Genomic DNA, 23,450 nt, shown 5'->3' with positions numbered 1-23,450 from the left:
GCAGCTCTACGTCAAAATATTTTTTTAGAAGCCATTCCAAAATGTTCAGGAGAGTTCTATGAAACTAAATTGTCTATATAAAAAACTTGAGTTGAAAGAGATCTGAAATGACTTTTGTTTGTGGAATCAACTCACGTTTTTTATCATTTGTTTTTGTTTAGTAAAGGATCTCAAATTTATTCAACTTATATTTTTAAATGAAAAATCAGACAATTACCTAGAATCCAGCCTAAGCCTAGAAGATTTTTAAGTTTCGTATCAAATTGAATTTTCCTTCAATCATTTCTAAAATAATATATTATTTTCAACTTTATACATAGAAAACAATTATTTTTGTTGAGGAAAGGTGGTAAAACATTCAGAGAAATAAGTAAAACGTATTTGGTGAAGAGACAAAAGAACAATCAATTCATAACATTGGATTTGACACGCAAAAAACTTTTTTTTGGATTGCAATAATTTCAAGTGAGACAATATGGTTTAAAAATCGCAAACGTTGCAATAAAATAAGGTGTGGTTGAATGTGTAGATAGTTAATTAACCACAACAATTGATCGACTTTATGACAGTGGAGTTTGAAGATATTGATTTTATGATTACTGATTAGGTCGAAAATGTTCTTCGTTTGAACAAGGAAAAACATATTTTGACACATAAACAGCGACATGTTAAAGATCTTAACATAAATGATGTTTTTTTTTATCAAAGAAGAATCGCTTAAATGTTTTATTTATTGTTACTGGCGAATTGAATTTGTTACAAAATGTTATTTAAAAATAACAACAAAAGAACTCTGAAAGATTACGAACAATTTTCATTGCAGAATTAGTAATGTAAATCTTCTTTGGAGTTCTCCGACTTTAGGGACCAAACGTGAACAGACTCATTATCTGATAGATCGGCAGCATCCCGCTCTGTTAGTGTTCCGATTAGGATCGGAATTGTTAGTGTTATGCCAGGATTCTGTAGAAAATACGAGTCTATTTCCATGGTTACCCTAAGCTCGTAGGCCACTTTGATGAGCTTAGAATGGTTGCTACTGGTGGACGGCAACATGCAAGGCACTTGCAAGTTATCCTCGGCCAGGACACCCCCCTCCGGAAGTGTGATCCCCGGTGAAACGTTCTGACAGATGATAGTGCTCTCGATCCGTTGGCGCCGTTTGGGCGTGTGTGCACTGTACGTCGTCTGTTGGCGTAATGTTGTTATGACCTTGCGAATTTTGATGTTTCTTCGGCTGCTCACAATGATTTGCGCCGGAATTATCTGCCCGGGAACATATCCGTTGGTTGGTAGCTGCACTGACATGGACAGAGAACCATTAGCAAGGCAAGGCCAGCATCCAAGTGTTTTGGTATAGTTTGCCTTTAACGGCACCAGCTGATCATCGTTTAGACTCAGTTGACGCGTGACTTGAAAGTCGAGAGAATGTGATTTTGAACGTTTCCAAGGCCTTTCCAAGATGGCCGTTAGAGAGTACCGGATGGAACCATCGTTACCTTCGAAAGAAGCAGGCAGTGTAACCGGAAGCGGACAAGCGAATCCGTATGAGTAACCACCGGCCGTCATAAAGTCTGAAAATTACTTTCGTTTTCCACTGAATTTTATTATCGAGAAATGTAAGGAAAAACCATACCATTAGGCTGACAAAGTACGAGTTCCGAGCACATGTACCGTTCCTTGCCATTGTAGGTAATACTGGATGATGTGTCGTTTGCCTGGAAAAAGAACTGCTCCAAAGTCAGGAACCTTGCACTTCTCCCATCAACCTCACTCCACTCCGTCAGCCCCAAGCCGCAAATCACTAATTTCACCCCTGCAAAAGTGAAACAATTACACCATCAGCGACAAGAGCAAATCCAAAATGTGCACTCATACGTGAAACCTTAATCGTTTTGGTCAATCCTACAATCACCTCGCCAATTACTTCCTGGCCAGGATAAAACACTCCGTCGGAGCCACTGGTGAGGATAACTTCCACTTTGATGCGCATTCTGCTCCGTCTGCACCGTCCTGTCGGGAGCAACACCCGGTTCGCTGCCTTTGCCCATGCAAACTACACGCGGGACACACCGCGTAATGTGCTGCTGCTAATGGCAATAGATGCTGCCCCTCACTGGCGCCAGACTGTCCCATTTTCGGTGCTCTATGCGGCATATATATTTTGGCAACACTTTGGGCGCACTTCTGCTCTGCGTCTTTGTGGTTGTGGTTTTTTCAAAGTCATTCATAAATTCGTCTGGAAAGATTGAGCATCGATTGAACTGATGTTACCGAAATTTAGTTTTGGTATTTCTAAATTTAAGAAAGAATGTTTTTTCGAGAGTCAAGTCAAAAAACCTAATACGAGAGCTGGGAGATGATATAATTGCACATATGTACAACGGTTGAATAGTAGGCGACGGCTGGGTCCATTGCATATACAGTGTTAAACTCTCATTTTGCGTTCATTTTTCTTAAACCTTTATAGTATTTTATGTTCTGTTTCATTTATGTGCGGTTATCATAAATATTGGAAGTGCAAAAAATAATAAATTCACAAACAAATATTTTGTGGAACGAAAGAATTAGAAAAGAAGAGATAACTAATATTGATACTGAGAACAGGCAATGTTTTAATTTTATTATACAGCAAAAATGAAGATAATTACATGTTGTCGACGACTTTCTGATACATTGGAAAATCTAAGCATTTGAAAGTCTAATTTAATATAATTGAAAAATCGGAGCGCAAACAAAACGTAAAACAGTACTCAAAACTGCGAAAACCAAAAGTCCCAAAATCCAGAAGGTTGAGAGCTTCAGTTAACCAGAAAAGAACTAGTTCAAAATGTTTAAGATCCAACTGTAAAAGAATCAAATAGCTCAGAAATCATAGTTCAAAATCATAAAAATATCTTGTGAGTAAGTGACCCTGAAATTGAGCGTCGAATAATTTGAGTAGCTCGAAAGTTTCTGTGTTTTGGCTTTATTTTTACGAGTGTTGAAGTTTGAGAACCAAAGAATCTAAGAAATCAGGACCCCAAAAACTCTGAATCGTCATAATCATCAACATCAACATGTCATTTTTATCATAATCATCATCATAACCATAATAAACTCGTCCACATCAAGACTGAAGTATGATGTCCCCGTGGGGAATTATGCTGTATTCAAAGCTATACTGTCAAATTAGGGACAAAAAACAACTTTGACTCCAGCTAGATTTTTTATTTGACAAGATGCTAAAGATATGAAGTGATAACGCGATAACTCTCGGAACGAGAAGGTGTAAACCCTATAGACACTTTAGTTGTCCTCCCGCATGCAGGCATTATAGAAACAACAACAGCAAAACCAGCAACAGATCCGACATTTAAGTTTTTCGTGTCCACACTCGGAGAGCATTATTTTCCACCGTATCGGCATCACGCGCCGGTATAACCCCTATTACCACCGGGACACGAACGCTCTGGTTGGCGTTGAAGAAGCAAGTGTCGATTTCGAACTCGACCACCAGTTCGTAGCCGATTTCTACCACACGTGAATAGCTGCTAGTCGGAAGCACCCAAGGTACTTGTAAGTTCTCCGCCGCGAGTACTCCTCCTTCTGGGAGGGTTATTTCCGGGGTAACACTTTTGCACACGACCACCCGTTTGACTTTCTGGTGTACTTTCGGTCGTCGGGCGTTGTAGGAAATTTTCTGTACCAGCATGGTGACGATTTGGGTAATTTTATTGCCCCCCTTGTTGTTTACTTGGATCACCGCCGGGATAAATTGTCCCGGAACAAACCCCGACGTGGGTAGTTCTACAGAGGCGTACAGTACTCCGCTAGGAACGCATGGCCAGTAACCGAGGGATTTGGTTAGTTCGGATCTCACCGGCATAAGAATTTCATTGTTCAGATCTAGCTGCCGAACGAGCTGGAAATTAAGCGAATAAATCTTCGACTGCCTCCAGGGACGTTCTAGGGTTGCCTTTAACCAGTACCTAACATGACCACGTTTACCTTCGAACGAGGCCGGCAGCGTGTCCGGCAGAACACACGCAAAACCATGACTGTAGGTTCCGGTTGGGACCTCTTTGTACTTTTCTGCAATGGTAATAAATTAGACGATTGATGTGGTTTATCAGGCAGAAGCCGTTACCGTCAGCTTGGAAGAGCACCAACTCTGAGTACAAGTATCGTTCTTTTCCTTTGTAGGCAATCGATCCGCGGCCTTGCCGCTCGTACCATTTTGCTTTGCCGACTCCAATAATTGTAAGCTTCAATTCTGTAAGATTAACGGTTTACTACTATTTTTACCAGTACACATTTGATACTTACTTGAAACGTTATAACTTTTCCGTAAAGTTACAATCACGTCCCCAATCACTTCCTGGCCAGGATAGAAAATCCCATCGGTACTGTTGGTGATAATGATTTCCAGCTTCGGTGGCATCTCAGCAACGGCAGACACGATGACGAAACCGACGACGTTTGAATCCTGAAGCAGCAAGGAAAACGAACAGCATCACAGCAAGCGGCGGCGCCAGTCTGTCGCCGATGCTGCGTCAATCGTGCGTGTGAAACATGCGATTATGTCTCTATTGATTTACATCAACTGACGATGCTGTAAGTGTTGTGTGCAATATTGCGAACGCCTAAATGTATGCTTCTTCACTAGTGCCTCTGCCTACAGTGAGCGCCGCAAAAAATGCAACCAATACGGGGGATTTCCCATCACTGACAACGTGTACACGTATTCCTTACCTTGAACTTGAAGGCGCAATCTGAAAGCGAGTGTGTGAACTGCGAAAAAGTGTCGAACAGACTGACGAATATTGTAAGCTGGAGTTTCGCAGTTCACAGGACATGACACGATGCACGAAGAGGAGCTGCTATTAGATGCAAGATGTCATAGGGTAAGGGACCGCTTATTTGACTAAATTTTTTATTTCAAAAGCTAAGTGTTTTTAAACAATAATTATTTTTTATTCATTTGCATGTTTTGTTTTAAAGTCCTTGTACTGGAAGAAATTGAAAAAATCCCGCTGACGGGTAAACGGGTCTGGCCAGTGATTTTTGAAGTTGAAATACATTTGAATATGTTTAATATTAAAACAGCTGGAGACTTTTGCCACTTACTAAAATTTAGTTTTTCTTCGATATGTTCAATATTATTCAATATTATTATTCTTCGATATGTTGAAAAAAAAACCTTATTTTATATGGGTTAGTAGTAGTCTCTAAATAGGAGGCGTACCGCGTAAAACCCGTTAAGTTTTTAAGTCCTCAAAAAATGCACTTGTAATAAGTTGTTTGTGATATCTTCTGTATCCGGACATTTGGTTTTGAAAACTATACCTCCACATTTTGCTTAAACGAATGAAAAATATTTATTAATAACGTTTAACACCCGATTGTTCTGGAAAATACGTAAAAAAATAATTTTTGAAATCCACTAAAAACCACATGATTTTTGAGATCTACGAGAAAAATACACGGATAGCGACTTTACATTCGTACATGTTTCTGGCCAGGTTTATTTGAGAAATGTAGCAAAAATGAAATGTTTCGATAGTATTTTTCTTATTTAGAAGTATGATTTGGTCATAAATATTATTGAACAGTGATCATCGAGCTACACTAGCTCGGTAATAATTATTGAATATGTTTCACACATTTTATGAAAATGTTTATACGGCGATTGATTGATATATGCGGTTTCAATGAAACAAATATTACTGGAACTAACTTTGTGATAGTCTAATAAAAGCCTTTTTCATGTAGGTAGTTTAGAACTCTGAGACAGCAGATTGGGAATATTTTTGACGTAGAATTACGTCTTACGGGCACATACTAGAATAGGGGTGCAAATTGGAATACCGAAAACATCGTAAGCATCACAGAAATTGCCTAATTGCAAATGTATGTAACTCAGTCAGTTTTCAACGCATTTCCTTTATTTTTGCAGCAATCGATTGAAAAATTAGCAACGCGTCCACGAAAATGCGGAAAATGAGATTTTATGATGCTAACTATTGGAAATTTTAGAGGACTTGTTTTGAACGCAAATGTTGACCATTAAGAGCTAAAGAAAAAGCCAAACACCACCAATATGAGTATTACCTAAAACGGGATGATATCCAGGGGTTAGGACATGACCCCAGCCATTTTGGATTTTAAGACGGTGACCTTAAATGGTCGAATATCACCTAATATCAATATTTACAGAATCGAGATGTTGCCCTCAACTCTAAACCAGTGTTGTTAGTCTCACCCATGAACAGCAAGCAACACCTCAAGTGAGGTTCTGGTTGCTACCGATATCACACACTGGAGTATTCTTCATTCAAGCTATTTCTCGTTCTTTTTCGTTGTCTTTCTTGCTCGCATTCGCTCCCAAGATCATATGCACACACTCGCGCGTACTCCCGTTTTCGCGAGCACAACCAGCCAAAGACGCGTAACTTTTCAAAAGGACCTACGCAAAAATGAGAGATTCTCTCCTCTCTCACTATGTTTCGTTGATCACAGTGTCATTATAAAGGTTTCAAAGGTTTTTTGTTACAAATCGAAAGATTGTCATATTACCTAGCTTACTATGCAAAGAGTATCACGAAAAACGTTAAAACAACTTGGTTTTTGTTCATAAAGAAAGTAAACAAAGGGAGTCTCTCGATGTTACTTAGGTCCTTTTGAAAAGTTGCAAAAATTTTCGTTTTCGAGCACATTTTTTCAAGCACTTTTCATAGTCGAGCAATTTTAGTCGAGTACTCCTATTCGTAAGCAGGAACTCGCGTACTCTTTCACAGTCGCTGGGTAGCAAGACAAAAGAGTGTTCCCGTGCCAGTGCAGCAACAGCAGCTACTCCAGCGGATGCATAAGGATAAAGAGTATCTCAAAAGCGTGAGTGCAAAAGACTTAAGAAGCGTAGCATATTTCTCGTTTTCAAGCAGAAACGAGGAGAAAGGTATTGCTTTTCACTCACTTTGCAACGCTGCTCTAAACGTCATTTTGAAGTTCTAGATGATGAGCTCCGGTATCCGTAAAACAGCCAAAAATAACCAAATAACATCTAATATTAGTACTTCTAGAATCAAAATGATGTCCAGAGACCTGAAATCGACACCAGGGACAATTTTGAAATCTATGGTTGCAGCTTTCTTTTCCAGAAATTATTACTGAAATTCACCGCTTCAGACCATAAAATGTATTATTCTCATTCCAATCAACTGTATTCCCTAACCTATGGCAATAAATACATCGACAGGCTTTCGTAATTCTACGTTAACTTTGCGGTCGTGTCTCATACACAATTTCTTCAATTTTTAGTTATATTTCGAAGTTTTGAAAAAGCAAATGTTTGTTGACGTATCATTGTTTTATAGTTAATAATAATTTTTGTGCTACGTAAACGATAATTTCATGACTTTTATCGTAATCGTTCAATGATTAAAATCGTTCAATAATCGGTGAAGTACCCTATCACAAATATTGAAAGAAATTCGTTCAGTTATTTCTCATCGTTTTACCGGTTTTCTATACACGAGTACATTTCGAACAGAAAAATATATTATATTTTTTTTGTTTTTACTATCAACAACTATTATTTTTCAACATATTTTTAACACTATCAACAACATCCCAATTGATTGCAGCTAGATCCAGTCTTGCAGGAGCAGTTGCATTCGCAATTCGGTCCGCATGGTGCAGTTTTTCCACAGCATGTGGTGCACCTACACGATACTGAAAAAAACAAAAGTTACTTTTTCATTTGACCACTTAAAAAAACTTTTTCCACTCGCTTACCGTTTCCACAGCACTGGCAAGGCATTGTTTTGTGTTCCCTGTGTTCTAGACTTTTGGTCCTAAATAGAGTTAGTTAGAGTTTAAATGGTAGATATCGAGGCAAAACTGTTTTATAGTATAGTCACTTCATCATTTGGCCGTGCGCAATTACTAGCGCGCTTGCTATGATAACCCATTAAATACCAGTGCGAGAGCCGGCTGCCTTTTGCGCTCCGGGCGCATCATACAATATTGCTGACGAAGCGAATAGTGCGCCATGCGATAACGCATTGATGACAGCACGCTAGCTGATGCAATATCTTCTTCGATATTATGATTACTGAAATGCCATTACCGGAACAAGAATGTCACTATTGAATGGGATAATTTGTCCCTTTACCGGCCGCGGTGCTTCGATTTGAATGAGAAACGACAGTCTTCTGCATTTCATGAAGCCGAGCTTCAGCGTGACTTCAATTTCGTAGCTAATTCGAAGTCTGGAAGAGGGTGGAATACCCCGCGGTATCGGCAGATCTGCCTCGTACGTGACGGACTCTTCCTGGTGGCTGGCTGAAAGACGGTTAGCTTTGATGCTACTAATAAGCTTTCTTGCACGCTCATTATACTGCAATAATTTGATGCTAATAGAAATAATATTGCCATTAACTTTCCTGACAGTCAACGGAACATACTGGCCAGGGATGTAGCTGCCGGACGGTAACTGAACTGCGAACGAAGCTGACCTACAGCAAGCGTAGAGAGTATACGGAGTCCTTTGATTATTTCCCATTCAATTCACAACAACAGAAGAGAGAACAACAACAACTTTCACCGATCAGACACAGCAAACGAATGCTCGACTAGGTTGCATACCATGAAGCCGTCGACGAACACGGCTTCTAACGCGCGATTTGCATGCGTGTGTACTTTAATTACCTTCAAGTGTATAATTTGATGAAAACATTGGTTGTGAAGCCCACACGGGGTAGGTTAGAGTCAGTTACGCTATTTTTAACCCTCGTGAAGGCCACGGACTAAATACTTCCGGCTGTTCGAAGGATATCGTTACCAACCTTGCCGTTGTAGCCTTTTTTCGGTGTGTAGGTCCCGATCTAAGTGACATTAGGGCACTTTATCAATAAATCAATTTTCTATCAAAAAAAAAAAACCTAAATTAATCCACCTAGTGGTCAGACCCAGCCTTTCTCATTCAATTTTTTATTTGTAAAAATAGATTTACATGAACGCTTCAATCCAATAAATGTATATTCACTCTTTAGGTTCTAAAATATTGATGTTGTAATCTTTACATATAAAAATGCAGTCAAGTCTATCTGTCTGTCTGATCCATATAGGCCCGAAAACTACCGAACCGATAGACGTGAAAATTTGTATTTGGTGCCGATAAAGGTTCCTATGATAGTTTGAGACCCCTCCCTCTTCTGGAAGGGAGAGGTCCCATACAAATGAAACATAAATTTCTGCACAACTCAAGAACAAACCAAGCAAATGAAACCGAATTTGGCATGTGGATGTTTTAAGGGGTAACTAATATGTCCATAATAGTTGGATGAAACACCAAGTTGTGCACATCTCGAGAACTAATCAACCAAATGGAACAAAATTTGGCAGGTAAATGTTTTTAGTGGTAACAAATATGTACATAATGGTTTGAAACCCGACTCCCTCTTCTATAAGGGAGGGATCCCATGAAAATGAAACACAAATTTCGCACAGCACAAGAACCAATCAAGAAAATACAACCAAATTTGGTATGTGAATGTTTTTAGAGGTAACAAATATGTCCATAATGGTTTGACGCCCCTCTCTTTTCTGGAAGTACATGTTTCTTCACGAATTTTTGCACATCTCGCAAACTAATCAACTAAATGGAACCATATTGGCAGGTGAATGTTTTTAGTGGTAACAAATATGTTCCATAATCGACCTCAGACAACATTTTGGATTGTAAGATGGCAACTTCCGGTTTCTGGAAATGAACCGAAAATGGCCGATTTCCACCCAATATAATAATATCCGGATCTAGAATAATACACAGGAGCTAAAATCGACAACAGATAGCATTTTAAATTCTAAGATGGCGACTTCCGGTTTCTGAAAACAGCAGAAAATGACCAAATACCACCCAATATGAGTTTTTCTTTAACCAGTATGCCGTTCAAAATCCAGAAATTGTCTCCAAATGCCATTATGAAATCCAAAATGGCGACTTCCGGTGTCGGAAAAACAGCGGCAAATGACCAAATACCACCCAATATGGGTATTTCCGGAACCGTAATGATGCACTGGAGCCACAAATCGACTTCAGACAACATTTTGAATTGTGAGATGGCAACTTCCGGTTTCTAAAAAACAGACTGAAATGGACGATTCCCATTAAATATTAGTATTTCTGGAACCAGAAAGATGCACAGAAGCTAAAAATTGATCACAGACACAATCTTGAATTTTAAGATGGTGACTTCCGGTGTCTGGCAAACAGCCGGAAATGACCAAATACCATTCAATATGAATGTTTTCGGAACCAAAACTACGCCAGATGACAGAAATTGATTTCACAGGCAATTTTAAAGTCCAAAATGACGACTTTCGGCTTCTGAAAAACAGTCCAAAGTGACCAAATATCACCCAATATGAGTTTTTCTTTAACCAGTATCCTAAATACCATTTGAAATCCAATATGGCAACTACCGGTTTGTGAAAAACAGCCTAAAATAAACAAATACTATCCAATATGAGTATCTCTGGAACCAGAATGATGCAATGAGCTAACAATTGACCTCAGGCACCATTTTGAATTGCTAAATGGCAACTTATAGGCAACAGTCGGAGATGACCGAATAATACTCAACATGGATATTTCCGTAAACGTGATTATGCATAGAAACCAAACATTGACCCTGGACACTATTTTGAATTTGAAGACGACCACTTTTAGTTTCTGGAAAACAACCAAAAATACCTCCCAATATGGGTATTTCCGGTGTCAGATTGATGCCAGAAAGTCTGCTGATAATGACAGAATACCACCCAATATGAATATATTAAGAATTAAGGTGATATACAGAAGCCAAAAGACGAGGATGTTGTCATTTCGATAAAACCAATCATTTCAAATGATTTGTTATTTGACTTTGATCATATCCTTTGGCCGATTCGTCGTGCATTTGCAGACTTCAAACAAACCGCAAGGAATCAATGAACTTGGAACGTTCAAATAGTACGACACCACATTTAAATTATGTTGAGGCCACATATATCGATCAAAGCAGGTATAGTTTTAAATAGTCTTTGAATTTCTTTTCTTTCCATAACTTTTGAGCCATTGTTATGAAGTTTGTTATTTGTAAGTTTGAGAGATGACTCGTTCGTATGACATTAGTTATGTTCAAATAAGTCATGTAATCTTTGAGATAATAGACTTTCGTTGTTTTATTAACAATTTAATACATAACGGTTGCTTAAGTTCGATTATAATCAAATGAAATGGGAACGTGTAGGGCAGCCATACTTTGAAACCACGTGTTCAATCATAATTCATCAGTTAACCCTCAATTAGCCCGCTCATCTGATAATAATAATCAAATCGGTTGTGTAGTTTCTGAGATAATGAAGTTTCGTGATTTTCACAAGTCGGCACATTACAAATGAAGTTTCAGTTCGATTACAGTAAAATTCAATAGGGTCTTCTGAGGCAGCTAGAGCATTTATTTGACACTAATTTTGTGGAAATCGGGTCGGCCATCTCTGAGAAAAGTGAGTGAGTCCAAGTAGTCTTCGGAATATGTTCCTTTGCATAGCTGGATTCCACATTTTTAAACATAACAGGCAAAGTAACAGTCCGACTACAAAACAAATCAATAGGGTCTTATGGGGCAATTAGATCTTTCATCTGACACTGATTTTATGAAAATCGGTACAGCCATCTCTGAGAAACATGAGTGAGATTAAACAGTCTTCAGAACACGTTTCTTTTCATAACTTTTGAACCACAAATTCAATCTTTATAAAATTCAAAACTTAAGGGTTTTCTAGGTAGCCCGTTTTTTAAGACCAATTTTGTTCAAATCGGTTGTGTAGTTTCTGAGATATTGATGTTTCATGATTTTCACATTTTTAAACATAACCTCTAAACTAAAAATTCGATTACAATGAAATTTAATAGGGTCTTATGGGGCAACAAGACCTTTCATTTGCAATTAATTTGATGAAAATCGGTTCAGCCATCTCTGAGAAAAGTGAGTGAGAATAAAAATCTGCACATACACACACACACACACACACACATACAGAAAATGCTCAGCCCGTCGAACTGAGTCGAGTGATATATGCCATTCGGCCTTTTGGAGCACTTTTATACTTTCGGTTTTGCAAGTGATTGCTATACCTTTCTAGGAGAAAGGCAAAAATTATGCCTCAGATTATAGTGACGCTGGTGTTCTATATTTTATATTTCTTCTAACGTATCGCTCGGACTACTTCGATGCTCTGCATCACGTGAGGTTTCTCAAAAGAAGGCAGAGGAAATTTAATCTAGATGGTTTCCTCGAAGAACATTAGCTCTGTTATTAAAGTACAAATTCCCTTTACGAGCCTCATTAGGTTCTCATGGATTTTGTTTAATCACCTTGAACAATCTTAGGTTGAAAAGTTTTGTCGAGTATGGGATCAGTAGATGTTCTCATGAAATGTGCTTACTTTGAAATTTCCAATGATGTTTGGTTTAATCTCAGCAAAAACTGCATTTGGCAAACCCCAATTTCGTTGGGTTCTTGGTTTTATTAGGGGTTTATAACAGTGAGAATTTCTAAATGCATGTATTCTCCACCATAATGAATATCAGTGAAACTGGTTTGTAAAACGATTTAAATTGTTACATCATTTTGCCAGCAATAAAACAAATAAATACTAAAAAGTGATACAAGAGATAAACAATTTGTGGCACTATTTTACCAGCTAAAGTTAATTCCGGTCAGGTTCGGTTTGATGTCACGGATATGATCGGCGAATTATATGTCGGAAAGTAGGTTTTTTGTCACACCATCATTAGTAGGGGAAAGTAGGTAAAGACGGACACTGCGGGTAAGATGGACACTTTTAATATTTCACAAACTAAAATGTATTATGATAGTTGAGTGATGCGAATACCTTCTTTATAGTGTGTTAATGCTTTTGAGTTGCATCATCGGTTTTCAGCAAGCAAACTGTCAAATTTGTAATTAAAACATAAAATATTTTCGTGAACGCGCAATTTGATGTAATTTTTATTCCACGGAAAATAGTGAAAAACTCGTGAAACTTACGTGTTTTCATTTGTTCACAATAGTAAAGTGATTAATTAGTCTTTCCCCGGTTTTCTAGTGAAAATCCAGCAGATTTTCGATGTTCCGATGAAGGGCTACGATCGTTTGAAAAATTTACAACCAGGTCGGGCAAGACGGACACAATAAGGTAGGGAAAGATGGACACACGGATTTTCCAAGAATTTTCACATGTAGCATCTGTTGTGTACTGCAGATGTTCACAAAGTACACCCGCGAGAGAAACCAGCAGATATTAATCACTTAGCAGTTAGAACAGGCCATATAGGCGGAGAATTTTCGCCTTAATCGAAACCCAGCCTCTCGGACTGTTCACGTGATGTATAGATGGACTCTAATAACGTAGAGTAATGTATGGCCATCACTTAACACATAAATCAGGAGAATGCTTAACGTACTTAACGTACTACATCTTTTTTGTGAGTGTCCACCTTTACCTTCGTAGTGTCCATCTTACCCACCCCAAGTGTCCGTCTTTCCCAACCATGTCAAAAAACAGCAATTTGTAGTCTTATTTTTGAAGACCCAAAACACATAAAACTTGGAGGAAGTTCACTAATACCAAAAATGATTATGAAAACAAATGACCTTAAGTTTCAATATGTATGACTACTGCGATCTAAATAGCATTACCTTAGTAATTATTTAGATTAAACCTTAGGGTGTCCGTCTTTACCTACTTTCCCTGTTTATTTATACAGAGACTTCGCAGTCGACAGTTCAGTGTACAGGACAATTGCTGAGCTAGCGCTACGATCCTAGTGACACCTGACACGCTTTCTATCATTATGGTCTTTATTATTTTAGTCAGAAATGCAGATGCATCAATAAAGGGTATAGAGGTAGTGATACCATGTTCAGTGATGAATCTATCTTTATTGAAAAGTGCTAGACAGAAAAGTTTTCATGCTGTGCTGCTGATGCGGAATCAAAGTGATGATAAATGACACAGAACAAATTATGCTAAGCGTTTACCTTTTGGTAAAATTATTTTATTATTTTTTAAGCTTAGCTGTCAGCTATTAGCTTGAAGAAAGTTATATTTTGTTACAGCTGTATTCAAAATACTACAAGGTATACAGCCCTAGGGGTTGTATGAAATGGTGACGTAGGACTAAATATATTACATATGCTAAACTAAATATTATTATATGCTGCGCTAAACTGTTCATAGGTAACACTACCGTTTATTTTTTTTCCAGTGCCTGGAAGTTGACTCGTATGCAGCTCTCGTTTCTCAATGTCGCGTACCTTTAACAGCTGCACTGCTCTCGCTTATGTGTAACAAACTAAACTGAAGCTGAATTTTCTACACGCAGTCTTTTGTATCGAGTTCAGAGCAGATTTTTGCAATTAAGGCGTAGCTACGTAGCTTCGAGAAAGAGGAACAAACCAAAACACCTTCGATACTACTGAGTGATTTTCATAAGCATCAAAAGAAAGTTTTCGCTTTCCCGATGCGAAAATCACTCTGGTTCTTAGATTAACTAATTTTCGTTTCTTATGTTTGACTGATAACGGTGTTCGAGTGGGCACAAACATACAATTAAACCGGAAAATCACTCAATTTAGCAGTGAAAATTCTTAAAATGAGGGTTATGTCTTGTTGTGATAAACTATTCATAGGCAACACTACCGTTTATCTTTGGTGCATCCTGGTCGTTATTGTAAAATTGATTATTTAGAAATAGATGAACATTTCACACTAGTAGTAGTTGTGAAAATTCTCATAACTCTAATCTTCATCATTTAATAGTTCTGAAAAGAACCGATTTCATAATCTTCAGCTCGAAATGTATGCTACAGAATGCTGATGATCACACCACCACCGGTAGCATCGACTATTTTGTTGGCCGCGTATAAAATTTGCTCTCCGCTGTGCCCTCCAGCAGCTGTGCCAGCAAAATATTCTGCAGCGTACGATGGTAACTGTTGCTGCCGTGTGCAGAATAAAGGTAACATGATCCGCGGTGCCTGGAAGTTGACTCGTATGCAGCTCTCGTTTCTCTATGTCGCGAAGCTTTAACAACTGCACCGCACTCGCTATTGCGGAACAAACTAAACTGAAGCTGAATTTTCCTCACGCAGTCTTTTGTATCGAGTTCAGCGTAGATTTTTACCATTAAGGCGTGGCCACGCAGCTTAGACAAAGACAAACAAACCAAAACACTTCGTTGAGTCAAAATATGTAGGCAGTGGAATTTATTTCGTCCATGTTATTCTTATCTGTGCTTGGGAAGCAAGCCAATAACGAGGGAAATGTATGGGAAAGCTTGACCTTGGGACTTTTCACCTTTTTCCACCATTAAGCAGTAAAGCAACAATGTTGAACATAATATCAAAAAATTGTTACACATTTCATCTATCCACCGACATATAAATGACTAAGATGCATTAAGTCGTTCGCTTGCTATAACCGTTTGAAATCTGACGCAACATTTGCCAGTTTCATTTTCATTTTCACAAAGTGTAAGCTAGTATAGAAAACAAAGACGTAGTCCTACGTCAAAACTCAAGCACAATCGTTCAGTTGTTCAAGCCAGCGCGTAAATTGATAGCTTATGCGCTTGCATTTCTCACCTCCCTTATCATTGCGCGCGAGTTCTTTCGTGCCAATCGAGGGTCCAGAGAGAACAACAAGGTGATTCATCGGTAATCTAAACAGTAAGTTTGGCAAGTGTGCAAAACAGAACCTAACCGACGACACACCCAGGGCTGCTACGATTTGCTTCACGATGTCAATTGAGCCTGCGCACGGCACCACTGTCCTAAAAATGTAATGGCAAAAAGAAGCAAGAAAACTTCCTGCACGCTGCGCGGTCAGTTTAGGTAATTCGAAATTACCTATAAAAGTGTTCCGCCGCAGTATCGGTGGTATCATTCGAAAGTTGCATAGTTCCTGGACCGAACAGAGGCAATCAGAACTTTCATCGTTTAACAGTGAATTTGTTGGAAATTTTGAATATAATCAAGATGACGTGCAAGTGCTGTGGTAAAGGTAAGCATCCAAGACATCTAGGAAAACTGCATTTAATAACAGAATTCTCTTTCGACAGCTTGTAAGTGCACAACCTGCTGCGGAACTGTGGACAAACCCTGTGTTACGGGATGCCAGTGCCAGTGTGCGTGCAAGACGGGTAAGGGCTGCGATCAACCCAAAGGATGCTGCTAGGAGGCACAACCCCACAACCCAACAAACAATTTGGTTCAGTACACCTATTTAAACCGTTAATCAGCCGATATTCATTCAACAATAGCTCAACAGGCTGCAAATCAACAAAAATGTTTGATAGGAAGGCAATTGAGACAGTTCCAGTATATTGTTCAAAATTGTCTTGTGAAACATGTAAAATAAATCTTGTTCTATTAAGTAACAGTTAAAACATGTTCTTTTCATTACATTTAGTTCTTAAGAAATTGGAAATTGGTACTCGAGATTGGTAATAGACAAATAGTTGGATGCTACAAATGGCAGATGCTTTTTCGCGCGCGACGTATGCAGAGAATCGCTGTGATTGACTAGAGAAGATCCTTTTTGCTCGTTCGTTTTCGTAATAAGCGAGCTTCGCGCGCAATATTGTCTGATTCCGTCAGTTACCACAGGGAACACAAATCTTTCTTTCCACAGCAGTCGCAGAGATAAACTTGGTCTGACCGTTTAGCCGAAAATTGTCCCGCTGCTTCTATAATTGCGCGTATACCTGTCAAATTTGCGCCTGCCGAAATGCATTTTTTGAGGGTACTCGGGAATAGTAATAGATAAATATTTAACCACTTGGAAGCTTCTGATGGAGAATTGCATTTGTGCGCGTCGCTCGTATAGGCCCGCAAGGTCTGATAAGAAAGGTACTTCGTTCGTCTTCGCAATTAGTTAATTTCGCGCGCAACACTGTCCGACTTAGTTACCTACCAGGGTGACATAACCCTTACTTCCCGTCGCAGTCGTGGAGATGCAGAGGTAAACTCGCTTTCCGACAACAACGATTGTTACATCTCCTTCAGTCTTGTCCACTTACCCATCTTTGTGCATTTTTCAACACATAAATTGCTTCTCATCAGTTTGTTAGTAGGCATTCTGATGAGCAAATAAAAAAGCACAACCTTTTTGAGCGGTGCCTTTGCGCGTAGAGAGTGTGGAATATAACCACACATATGAGTAGGCGAGCCAAAGCTGCGTGCTGTTGAGTAAATGAACTGTGTCTGGGCTAAATTTATCATAGACCTGCACCGTGATAAAAAAAACTCAGTGAGCATAGCGCAGAGCCTTACGTAGACGCTACAGAACAGGTTATTAAGAAAGGCACAATGAGCAATACATGTGCGCTATCTATATTTTATCAGTTGTAATCGAGAAAGTCTCTCTGCGAGAGCTTTGTGCGCTTGCTCTTCACAATACAAGCTTTCTGATGTTGCGTATTTGGCTTTCTTTACACAGTGTGCATTTGCTTTCAGCGAACGAAAAAAATAATCAACTCATCCGTTTTTTTTTCAACATGCTTCTGTGTTCTGTGCAAATTATATGAGCCTTTTCGTTACACACGATGAGTATGCCAAGACTGATCTCCTTCCTTACAACATCCTTTCCTACCCTAACGACCGTAAGGACGTGGCCGGCGCCGTTATCGATCCAGACAAAGCGGCAATTTCTGAATTGTACACTGAAGTTGGCAAACTAATCCCAAGTAGCCATGAAATCGTTTTTCTTATAAATGAAGCTTTCTCAACGAAACGTTTTTAACTTCTTTCGCATTATTGTTGGAAAACAGTTTCAATAGATAATGCAATAGCAGCCCTCAAATTATTAAATAGAAACTCTGTTTGAAAAATTGGTTTATACTAATGTTCACTTAATTTATCATTGCATCTATTAACATTATTCATATGTAATAGTGCAGAATTTAAAACCTCAACTTTACTTACGACAACCCATTGGAATTTCTTTTCACGTTCTTTAAAAAACTAATATTCATGTAATTTAGCGACAATTTCGCATCAACGTAGGTAAGAAACGAGTTTAATATATGGTTATGGGAGCTTAATATATGGTTATTTCTTGCAACCTTATTATGCCTTATTGTATCGGAATATAAAACTATAGTTTTTTCTTCAATTATATTGTATATGATTCTAGTCGAATAAGATTTTCTTACCAACTCAACTTATTGAAACAGAGCTGCATAGTTGAGGCTATATTAGAAAAAAAGGTCAAACTACTATAATGATTTTAGGAAAACCGACTGGTACCGAAAATATTATTTTAAAACCTCAAGCCTTTTTTCTCTGCAAAAACCAGCTTGTTTTAGTGAAATTTGGTACACGTATTTTGTTTGGAAAAGTGAGTATTTCTGGGGAATTTTTTAGAACTAAGAATACTTCAAAAGGGCATGCGCGTTTTAGTATACACTTTATTCACAGTAGTGTTCAGCAAAAAGATTCGCAAGAGTAAACAGATTTCAAAAAACGGAAAAAATTTGTAAAAAAATTCCTTCATTTTTTAACTGTTGTGTAATTAGACTACTGCGTCCATTAGTTAGAACTTTTGTTACTTTCCCTCATTATGTGTGTGGAAAGATATTGTCATTAGCATTTTCCTATTGAAGGTTTATGTTTAAAGTATTTTTGAATTCCCTTTTTTTATTTAATCTATATTATACAAATATGTATTGTAATCGGATTCTAGTCGTCTTCTCAAATCATAAAGCTCTCAGTCACCAAGTGCATCTGTTTCCGAGATATTACAAACCAAAGTTGAAAAAATGGAATTATTCACGAAAATACACATTTGAAGCCTCTGGGGAGGAAGAGGGGTGGAACCTTAAAGCCATGTTTGTGTCGCCAATACAAACTTGGTGTCTATTTCCATCATAGAACATATTTAGATTATGTGTTCCACTACAAAGGAGAGCGGTCCAATTAGAACCGTACATGTTCATAAATACGCCACTAAATTTCAGGAAGTTTCCGTTACTCAATCGATCTCAAGCTACCACAATCGAACGCCGTCGTTCTGCACTCATTTTACTAGTTTGAACAATAGTTGATTAGAGCATCATTCGCATAAGAGATTAAACGATTGCAAATATACAAAACACCTCATTCATACTTCCGAGCACCAGAAAGGTAGCCAATTTGCAGCCACCATTGATTGGTGGAACTGCGCAAATTGGCGTAGTTCGCGATGCTTATCAGCGCAGAGACGGTATCAAGGTGCTCAATTGTACCATTCGCAGTCAATGTACTTCGCATTTGCTGCACTATGCAGGACCCACGAGAGCACTGAACCAACGTTCAGCCTGCTCTGATGCGTGGTGCTGCCAATTGCACACGGCACTAGTCGCAACTGTTGGTGGTGGTGTGGAATAGCGACCGAGCCTCAAGCTTTCTGCACTCTCTTCGCGTTCAATCAAACTGCACTCGAAATTACCTATAAAAGTGTTTCTGCGCGGTACGGACAGCATCATTCGGAAGTTGAAGTGTTTGAGTTTGTGTGAGCAAATCACTATAGCAAACCAGCTGTAGAACCGATTAGTATCCCGAAATCAGTGAAGGTATCGTCAGAGCAAAAATGCCGTGCAAATGCTGTGGTAAAGGTGAGTCTTTGAGTGCAGCGGCATAAAATTGGTAAAAGTTGTATAATGATGTTAATTGGACGGCGGATTTTCCTATATTTTCACCAACGACAGATTGCAAGTGCACAACCTGCTGTGGAACTCCGGACAAACCGTGTATGACAGGATGCCAGTGTCAGTGCGCCTGTAAGACGGATAAGAGATGCGATCAGCCGGCGGGTTGCTGCAAGAAGTGATTTGTTTTAAGAATAGCGGATAAGTTATAGCGTAGGTCATAGGCGAAGGTCATGTTGATGGTGAATAAATTATCAGTTCAATGATAAAAATTTTCCATTCTTTTCCTTATGTTTGGTTTTGAGTACCTATATGGCGATTCATGTTATTGATCGTGTGAGTTTCCTTTCCATTTTTTTGACCTCAGCATTTTTGTTTCTGCTCGCTGACATCTTCGTGGTCGGTGACTTCTGATTTGTAGGTATTGATGTGAATTTTTTACGTTAAGGATACGCTTCGAGAAGGCAGTGAAAACCAAAAAAAAAAAATTTGATTTAAAAAATCGAACCTCAAGAATAGTAAAATCAATGCTTAACAATCATAAATTTTGTTATTTTTGTATTTTTTGAAACGATGAGTTTTGCATTATGTACTGCCAAAACGAAGTAAATTCGTTATTGACTGCACTGCCCATAAAAGCATAAGAGCCCCATATGACTTTTACGCAAATTTAAGTTTATTCTGTCAATGTATCTAATTTTGATAAAATTTTCATATGGCTTGATGAATTTTCAAAGTTTTTTTCTCTGAAAATTACTGGAAAAATACCAAACCTTGCCTGTCCCATATTGAAAATAAAGGCATACGAGTCCCATCCTAAGTATATATTCAATTGACTTTCAAAACATTTCACATTTGATATCAGTTAAAAGAAAAGTGTTCACATCAAAATATCATTGACTTGAATCATTTAAAACACAGTTCATTTTTGCAAAGTTCAATGAAAAATGAGCTAGAGACATGACAACTGATCGAAACTTATGTTTATTTTGAAAGAAAATCGAAAGAGAAAGTGAAGTTTTTCTGGAAACTGTTTCCAAAAATCCTTATGATGATATCCTTAATAATGATAAATACCTTGGCCGTCTTAGAAAGCTAGGAGACTGATTTGCTTTTATTTTTTTGTGTATAGAAAGAAAATAAAGGTAAACGATTTCCAAGCCTGGAATTCATGCAAAAGTTTTTAGAACTCATGGAAATATACAATGTTCCACCTCATGAATATACAGTTGAATAAAACATACTTTTAGTTAAATCAGCGGTTTTCAACCGGGGGGGAATTCCCCCCTAGGGAGGAATTTGACCGTTGCAGGGGGGGAATGCGAGTGGAAAAATTTCACATGTAATGCGCTTTTGTGATTGACGGTGGTGCGACATTTTTTTCAGTGTCCAATGAATTAGCTCGCAAAAAAACCATGCAGCAGTCAGTGAAAGAAATGAAATGATTTTGAGCTGATTGTTTTTTCATCTTGAGTTGTGCACATCATGAAGTGCACAGTTCATGACTAAAATTGTATCCTCTCAATACGTAATAAAATGTTGGTGCCTTGGTCACTCGGAGATTACAAATACAACAGTTGACTACATACAACTCTGAGAATAGAGTGATGCGTGTTGCTCCGTTGTAATTCTCTCTTCGTACGTGGCGCATCGTAGGAAAAAAACGATAGCAACAAGCAAAAGAATAATTGAGAGTCCCATAAATGTTGGTTGGATTGCATCTCGCATCGCAGTGACGCAGACGCAGCAGCAATGATGCGGTGCGGTGATGATGGGAGGGAGAGTAAGTAGTTCGGAAGGTATTTTTTTCAGCAGGTTTTCTATAGCAGCCAAATAGATACCAAAATGTGCTATGTTTGTTACCGAGAAATCATACGTTTGTTGTATTGCGTTGCGATTTCGTCAATGACATTACTCACTAGTTTTTGTTATGATTAGTGAATGGAATATTTTCCTCATACTAATTTGGGTAGTAACGTTATGGAAGAGTGAGAGGGGATGGAGTTTTGACAATTCTTTGAATAATGCTTGACTTGCTTTTTAACTGGTTTTGGATGCATTATTGCAGATTTTGATACTGCATTTTCACGTTTCAGTGCTGCGATTTTTAGGTTTTAGTGTTGTATGCCAATTGTGTTGAACCGAATATATTTGTACAGAAGTACAGAAATAACACCGAGAGGTAAAATAAGGCTTCTTTAGCAAAATCTTTAGCAAAAATTTGTAGAGGTTTGTAGAATTATCATTCTTATTAAACATATGCCGGCAACGACATTTTTATTATCACTGGACTTGTTTATTCATACTAAATTCAACAAGGAACTTGGAATATAAGCATAACAACTCAGATCTTTTTTTCCCTTCCTTTTCAATTTTCTATATTTCTGAGTACAAATGACATAAAGTATTTACAGATCAAATTTGTAACGGCTAATTTAACAAACATATTTACCCTAGTAAAAATGTTATGCAACTTAAATCCAAACAAAATATGGCAAGTGTTTTTTACGTCTTATGCCTGATTAATACCTGATAAAATCTGCAATATTTTGCAAATCATTAAAACTTTTTCTATTTTTCACAACAGTTCGAAAAACATAGAGGAGAAACAATTGGTATGATAAAAAGCTCTTCGAAGCTTTTTTCCTGATTGGTCTGATTTCAATTAGTCGAATGTTCGCAATTAGTTCGAATACCAGTTCAAGAAACACTAGTTAGGGCCAACAATAGTGGTCTTAAAAGGCTTCGCGCTCATTCCACAGCCCTCCGACCGAAAAGCATTGCAACAACGATTATAAGGTTAGTTTCAGAGCTATATGCTCTGTACTGAAAACAGTTACAGTTTGAACCTTTGTTTTTATTTGTTTTGTAAATATTCGAACTGTTATTAAAATTTGTATACACTTGTAACAGTAAGGAAAAAATTCTTAATACATATTTAGAAGAAATTTGTTTTGTAAGTTCTCCGTACGTCACAATTGAATCAGTTGTAACACACCCTGTTGACACAGTGTGGTTCGATGGTTCGATTTTGGTAACATATTTATTTGCTTTCATTGACCACAGGGGGTTTGTTTCTGAAAAGTTGGTTGGGTTTGTAACGACAGATGTTGTTTGGCCATAATGGGTCAAGTAGGAGATACATGCTGTTAGTGATAAATCAAACGGGCCCGTAACATCAAAATTGCACAAAAGCTTGAAAACTCCGAAATTCAAAGAGTAGTAAATCTAGAATTTGTTTATATTAAAATGTTAATTTGACTTAACACCAACTAATTATATGTAAGGAATTACCCATCGTGAAAAAGTTGAAGAGGTTGTTTATTAGACACGACCGCAGAGTTAACCTAGAATACGACAGCCTGTCTTAAGTCAATGTATTTCTTGCAATAGGTTTGGGAATACACTCAATGGGGTTAATCAATTTAATGGTCTCTCTGTTCCAGATGACGTTTACCTCTACAGACGGCACCGGTAACGACAAAGAACAAGAGCAGAAGCTATGTGCAGCTAAGCAGTTTCACTTGACGCCATATCCAAAACAAGAATGAAATTGTATTGTTTTGTGGCTGTCTTTTGTATCAAGTTGCACTGAGAAAGCTTAATTTAGGCAGTGGCTACGATGAGGACCAATAGTGCATTCCCGGTAACCTAGGTTTAATACGAACAATTTTCTGCAGTTTGCGGTAGCGTAGATAAATTTAAAACTGATCGCTGCAAATAGTAGGAC

General features: G+C 38.1%; 1 protein-coding gene and 2 long non-coding RNA genes across 3 annotated transcripts; 2 read left to right on the top strand and 1 right to left on the bottom strand.

Annotated features, from left to right (window-relative positions):
• Nucleotides 1-665: 665 nt before the first annotated feature.
• On the bottom strand, nucleotides 666-4,781 carry LOC129729111 (uncharacterized). Its single transcript, XM_055687594.1, has 6 exons — nucleotides 4,309-4,781; nucleotides 4,130-4,255; nucleotides 3,365-4,074; nucleotides 1,879-2,056; nucleotides 1,637-1,816; nucleotides 666-1,574 (listed from the first exon to the last, which is right to left on the bottom strand). The coding sequence occupies exons 1-6, from the start codon at nucleotides 4,421-4,423 to the stop codon at nucleotides 826-828; spliced, it is 2,058 nt and encodes a 685-aa protein (XP_055543569.1). The 5' UTR covers nucleotides 4,424-4,781; the 3' UTR covers nucleotides 666-825.
• A 10,910-nt stretch (nucleotides 4,782-15,691) lies between these two features.
• On the top strand, nucleotides 15,692-16,480 carry LOC129733169 (uncharacterized). Its single transcript, XR_008729440.1, has 2 exons — nucleotides 15,692-16,095; nucleotides 16,154-16,480. It is a non-coding gene; the product is annotated as an uncharacterized LOC129733169 (long non-coding RNA).
• A 2,048-nt stretch (nucleotides 16,481-18,528) lies between these two features.
• LOC129733167 (uncharacterized) lies at nucleotides 18,529-19,992 on the top strand. Its single transcript, XR_008729439.1, has 2 exons — nucleotides 18,529-19,687; nucleotides 19,781-19,992. It is a non-coding gene; the product is annotated as an uncharacterized LOC129733167 (long non-coding RNA).
• Nucleotides 19,993-23,450: the final 3,458 nt, after the last annotated feature.

This window comes from Wyeomyia smithii, chromosome 3 (genome assembly GCF_029784165.1).
Source record: "Wyeomyia smithii strain HCP4-BCI-WySm-NY-G18 chromosome 3, ASM2978416v1, whole genome shotgun sequence".
Lineage (NCBI taxonomy): Eukaryota > Metazoa > Arthropoda > Insecta > Diptera > Culicidae > Wyeomyia > Wyeomyia smithii.
This window is presented reverse-complemented; position numbering and strand designations above follow the sequence as displayed.

What these genes read in the sequence shown, in the direction of transcription:
- LOC129729111 (XM_055687594.1), bottom strand. Translation starts at nt 4,423, where the DNA reads ATGCCACCGAAGCTGGAAATCATTATCACCAACAGTACCGATGGGATT. An exon ending in GGTGCTCTTCCAAGCTGACG is followed by an intron (nt 4,075 to 4,129) that starts GTAACGGCTTCT and finishes TTACCATTGCAG; the next exon opens with AAAAGTACAAAGAGGTCCCA. An exon ending in CAAAACGATTAAGGTTTCAC is followed by an intron (nt 1,817 to 1,878) that starts GTATGAGTGCAC and finishes TCACTTTTGCAG; the next exon opens with GGGTGAAATTAGTGATTTGC.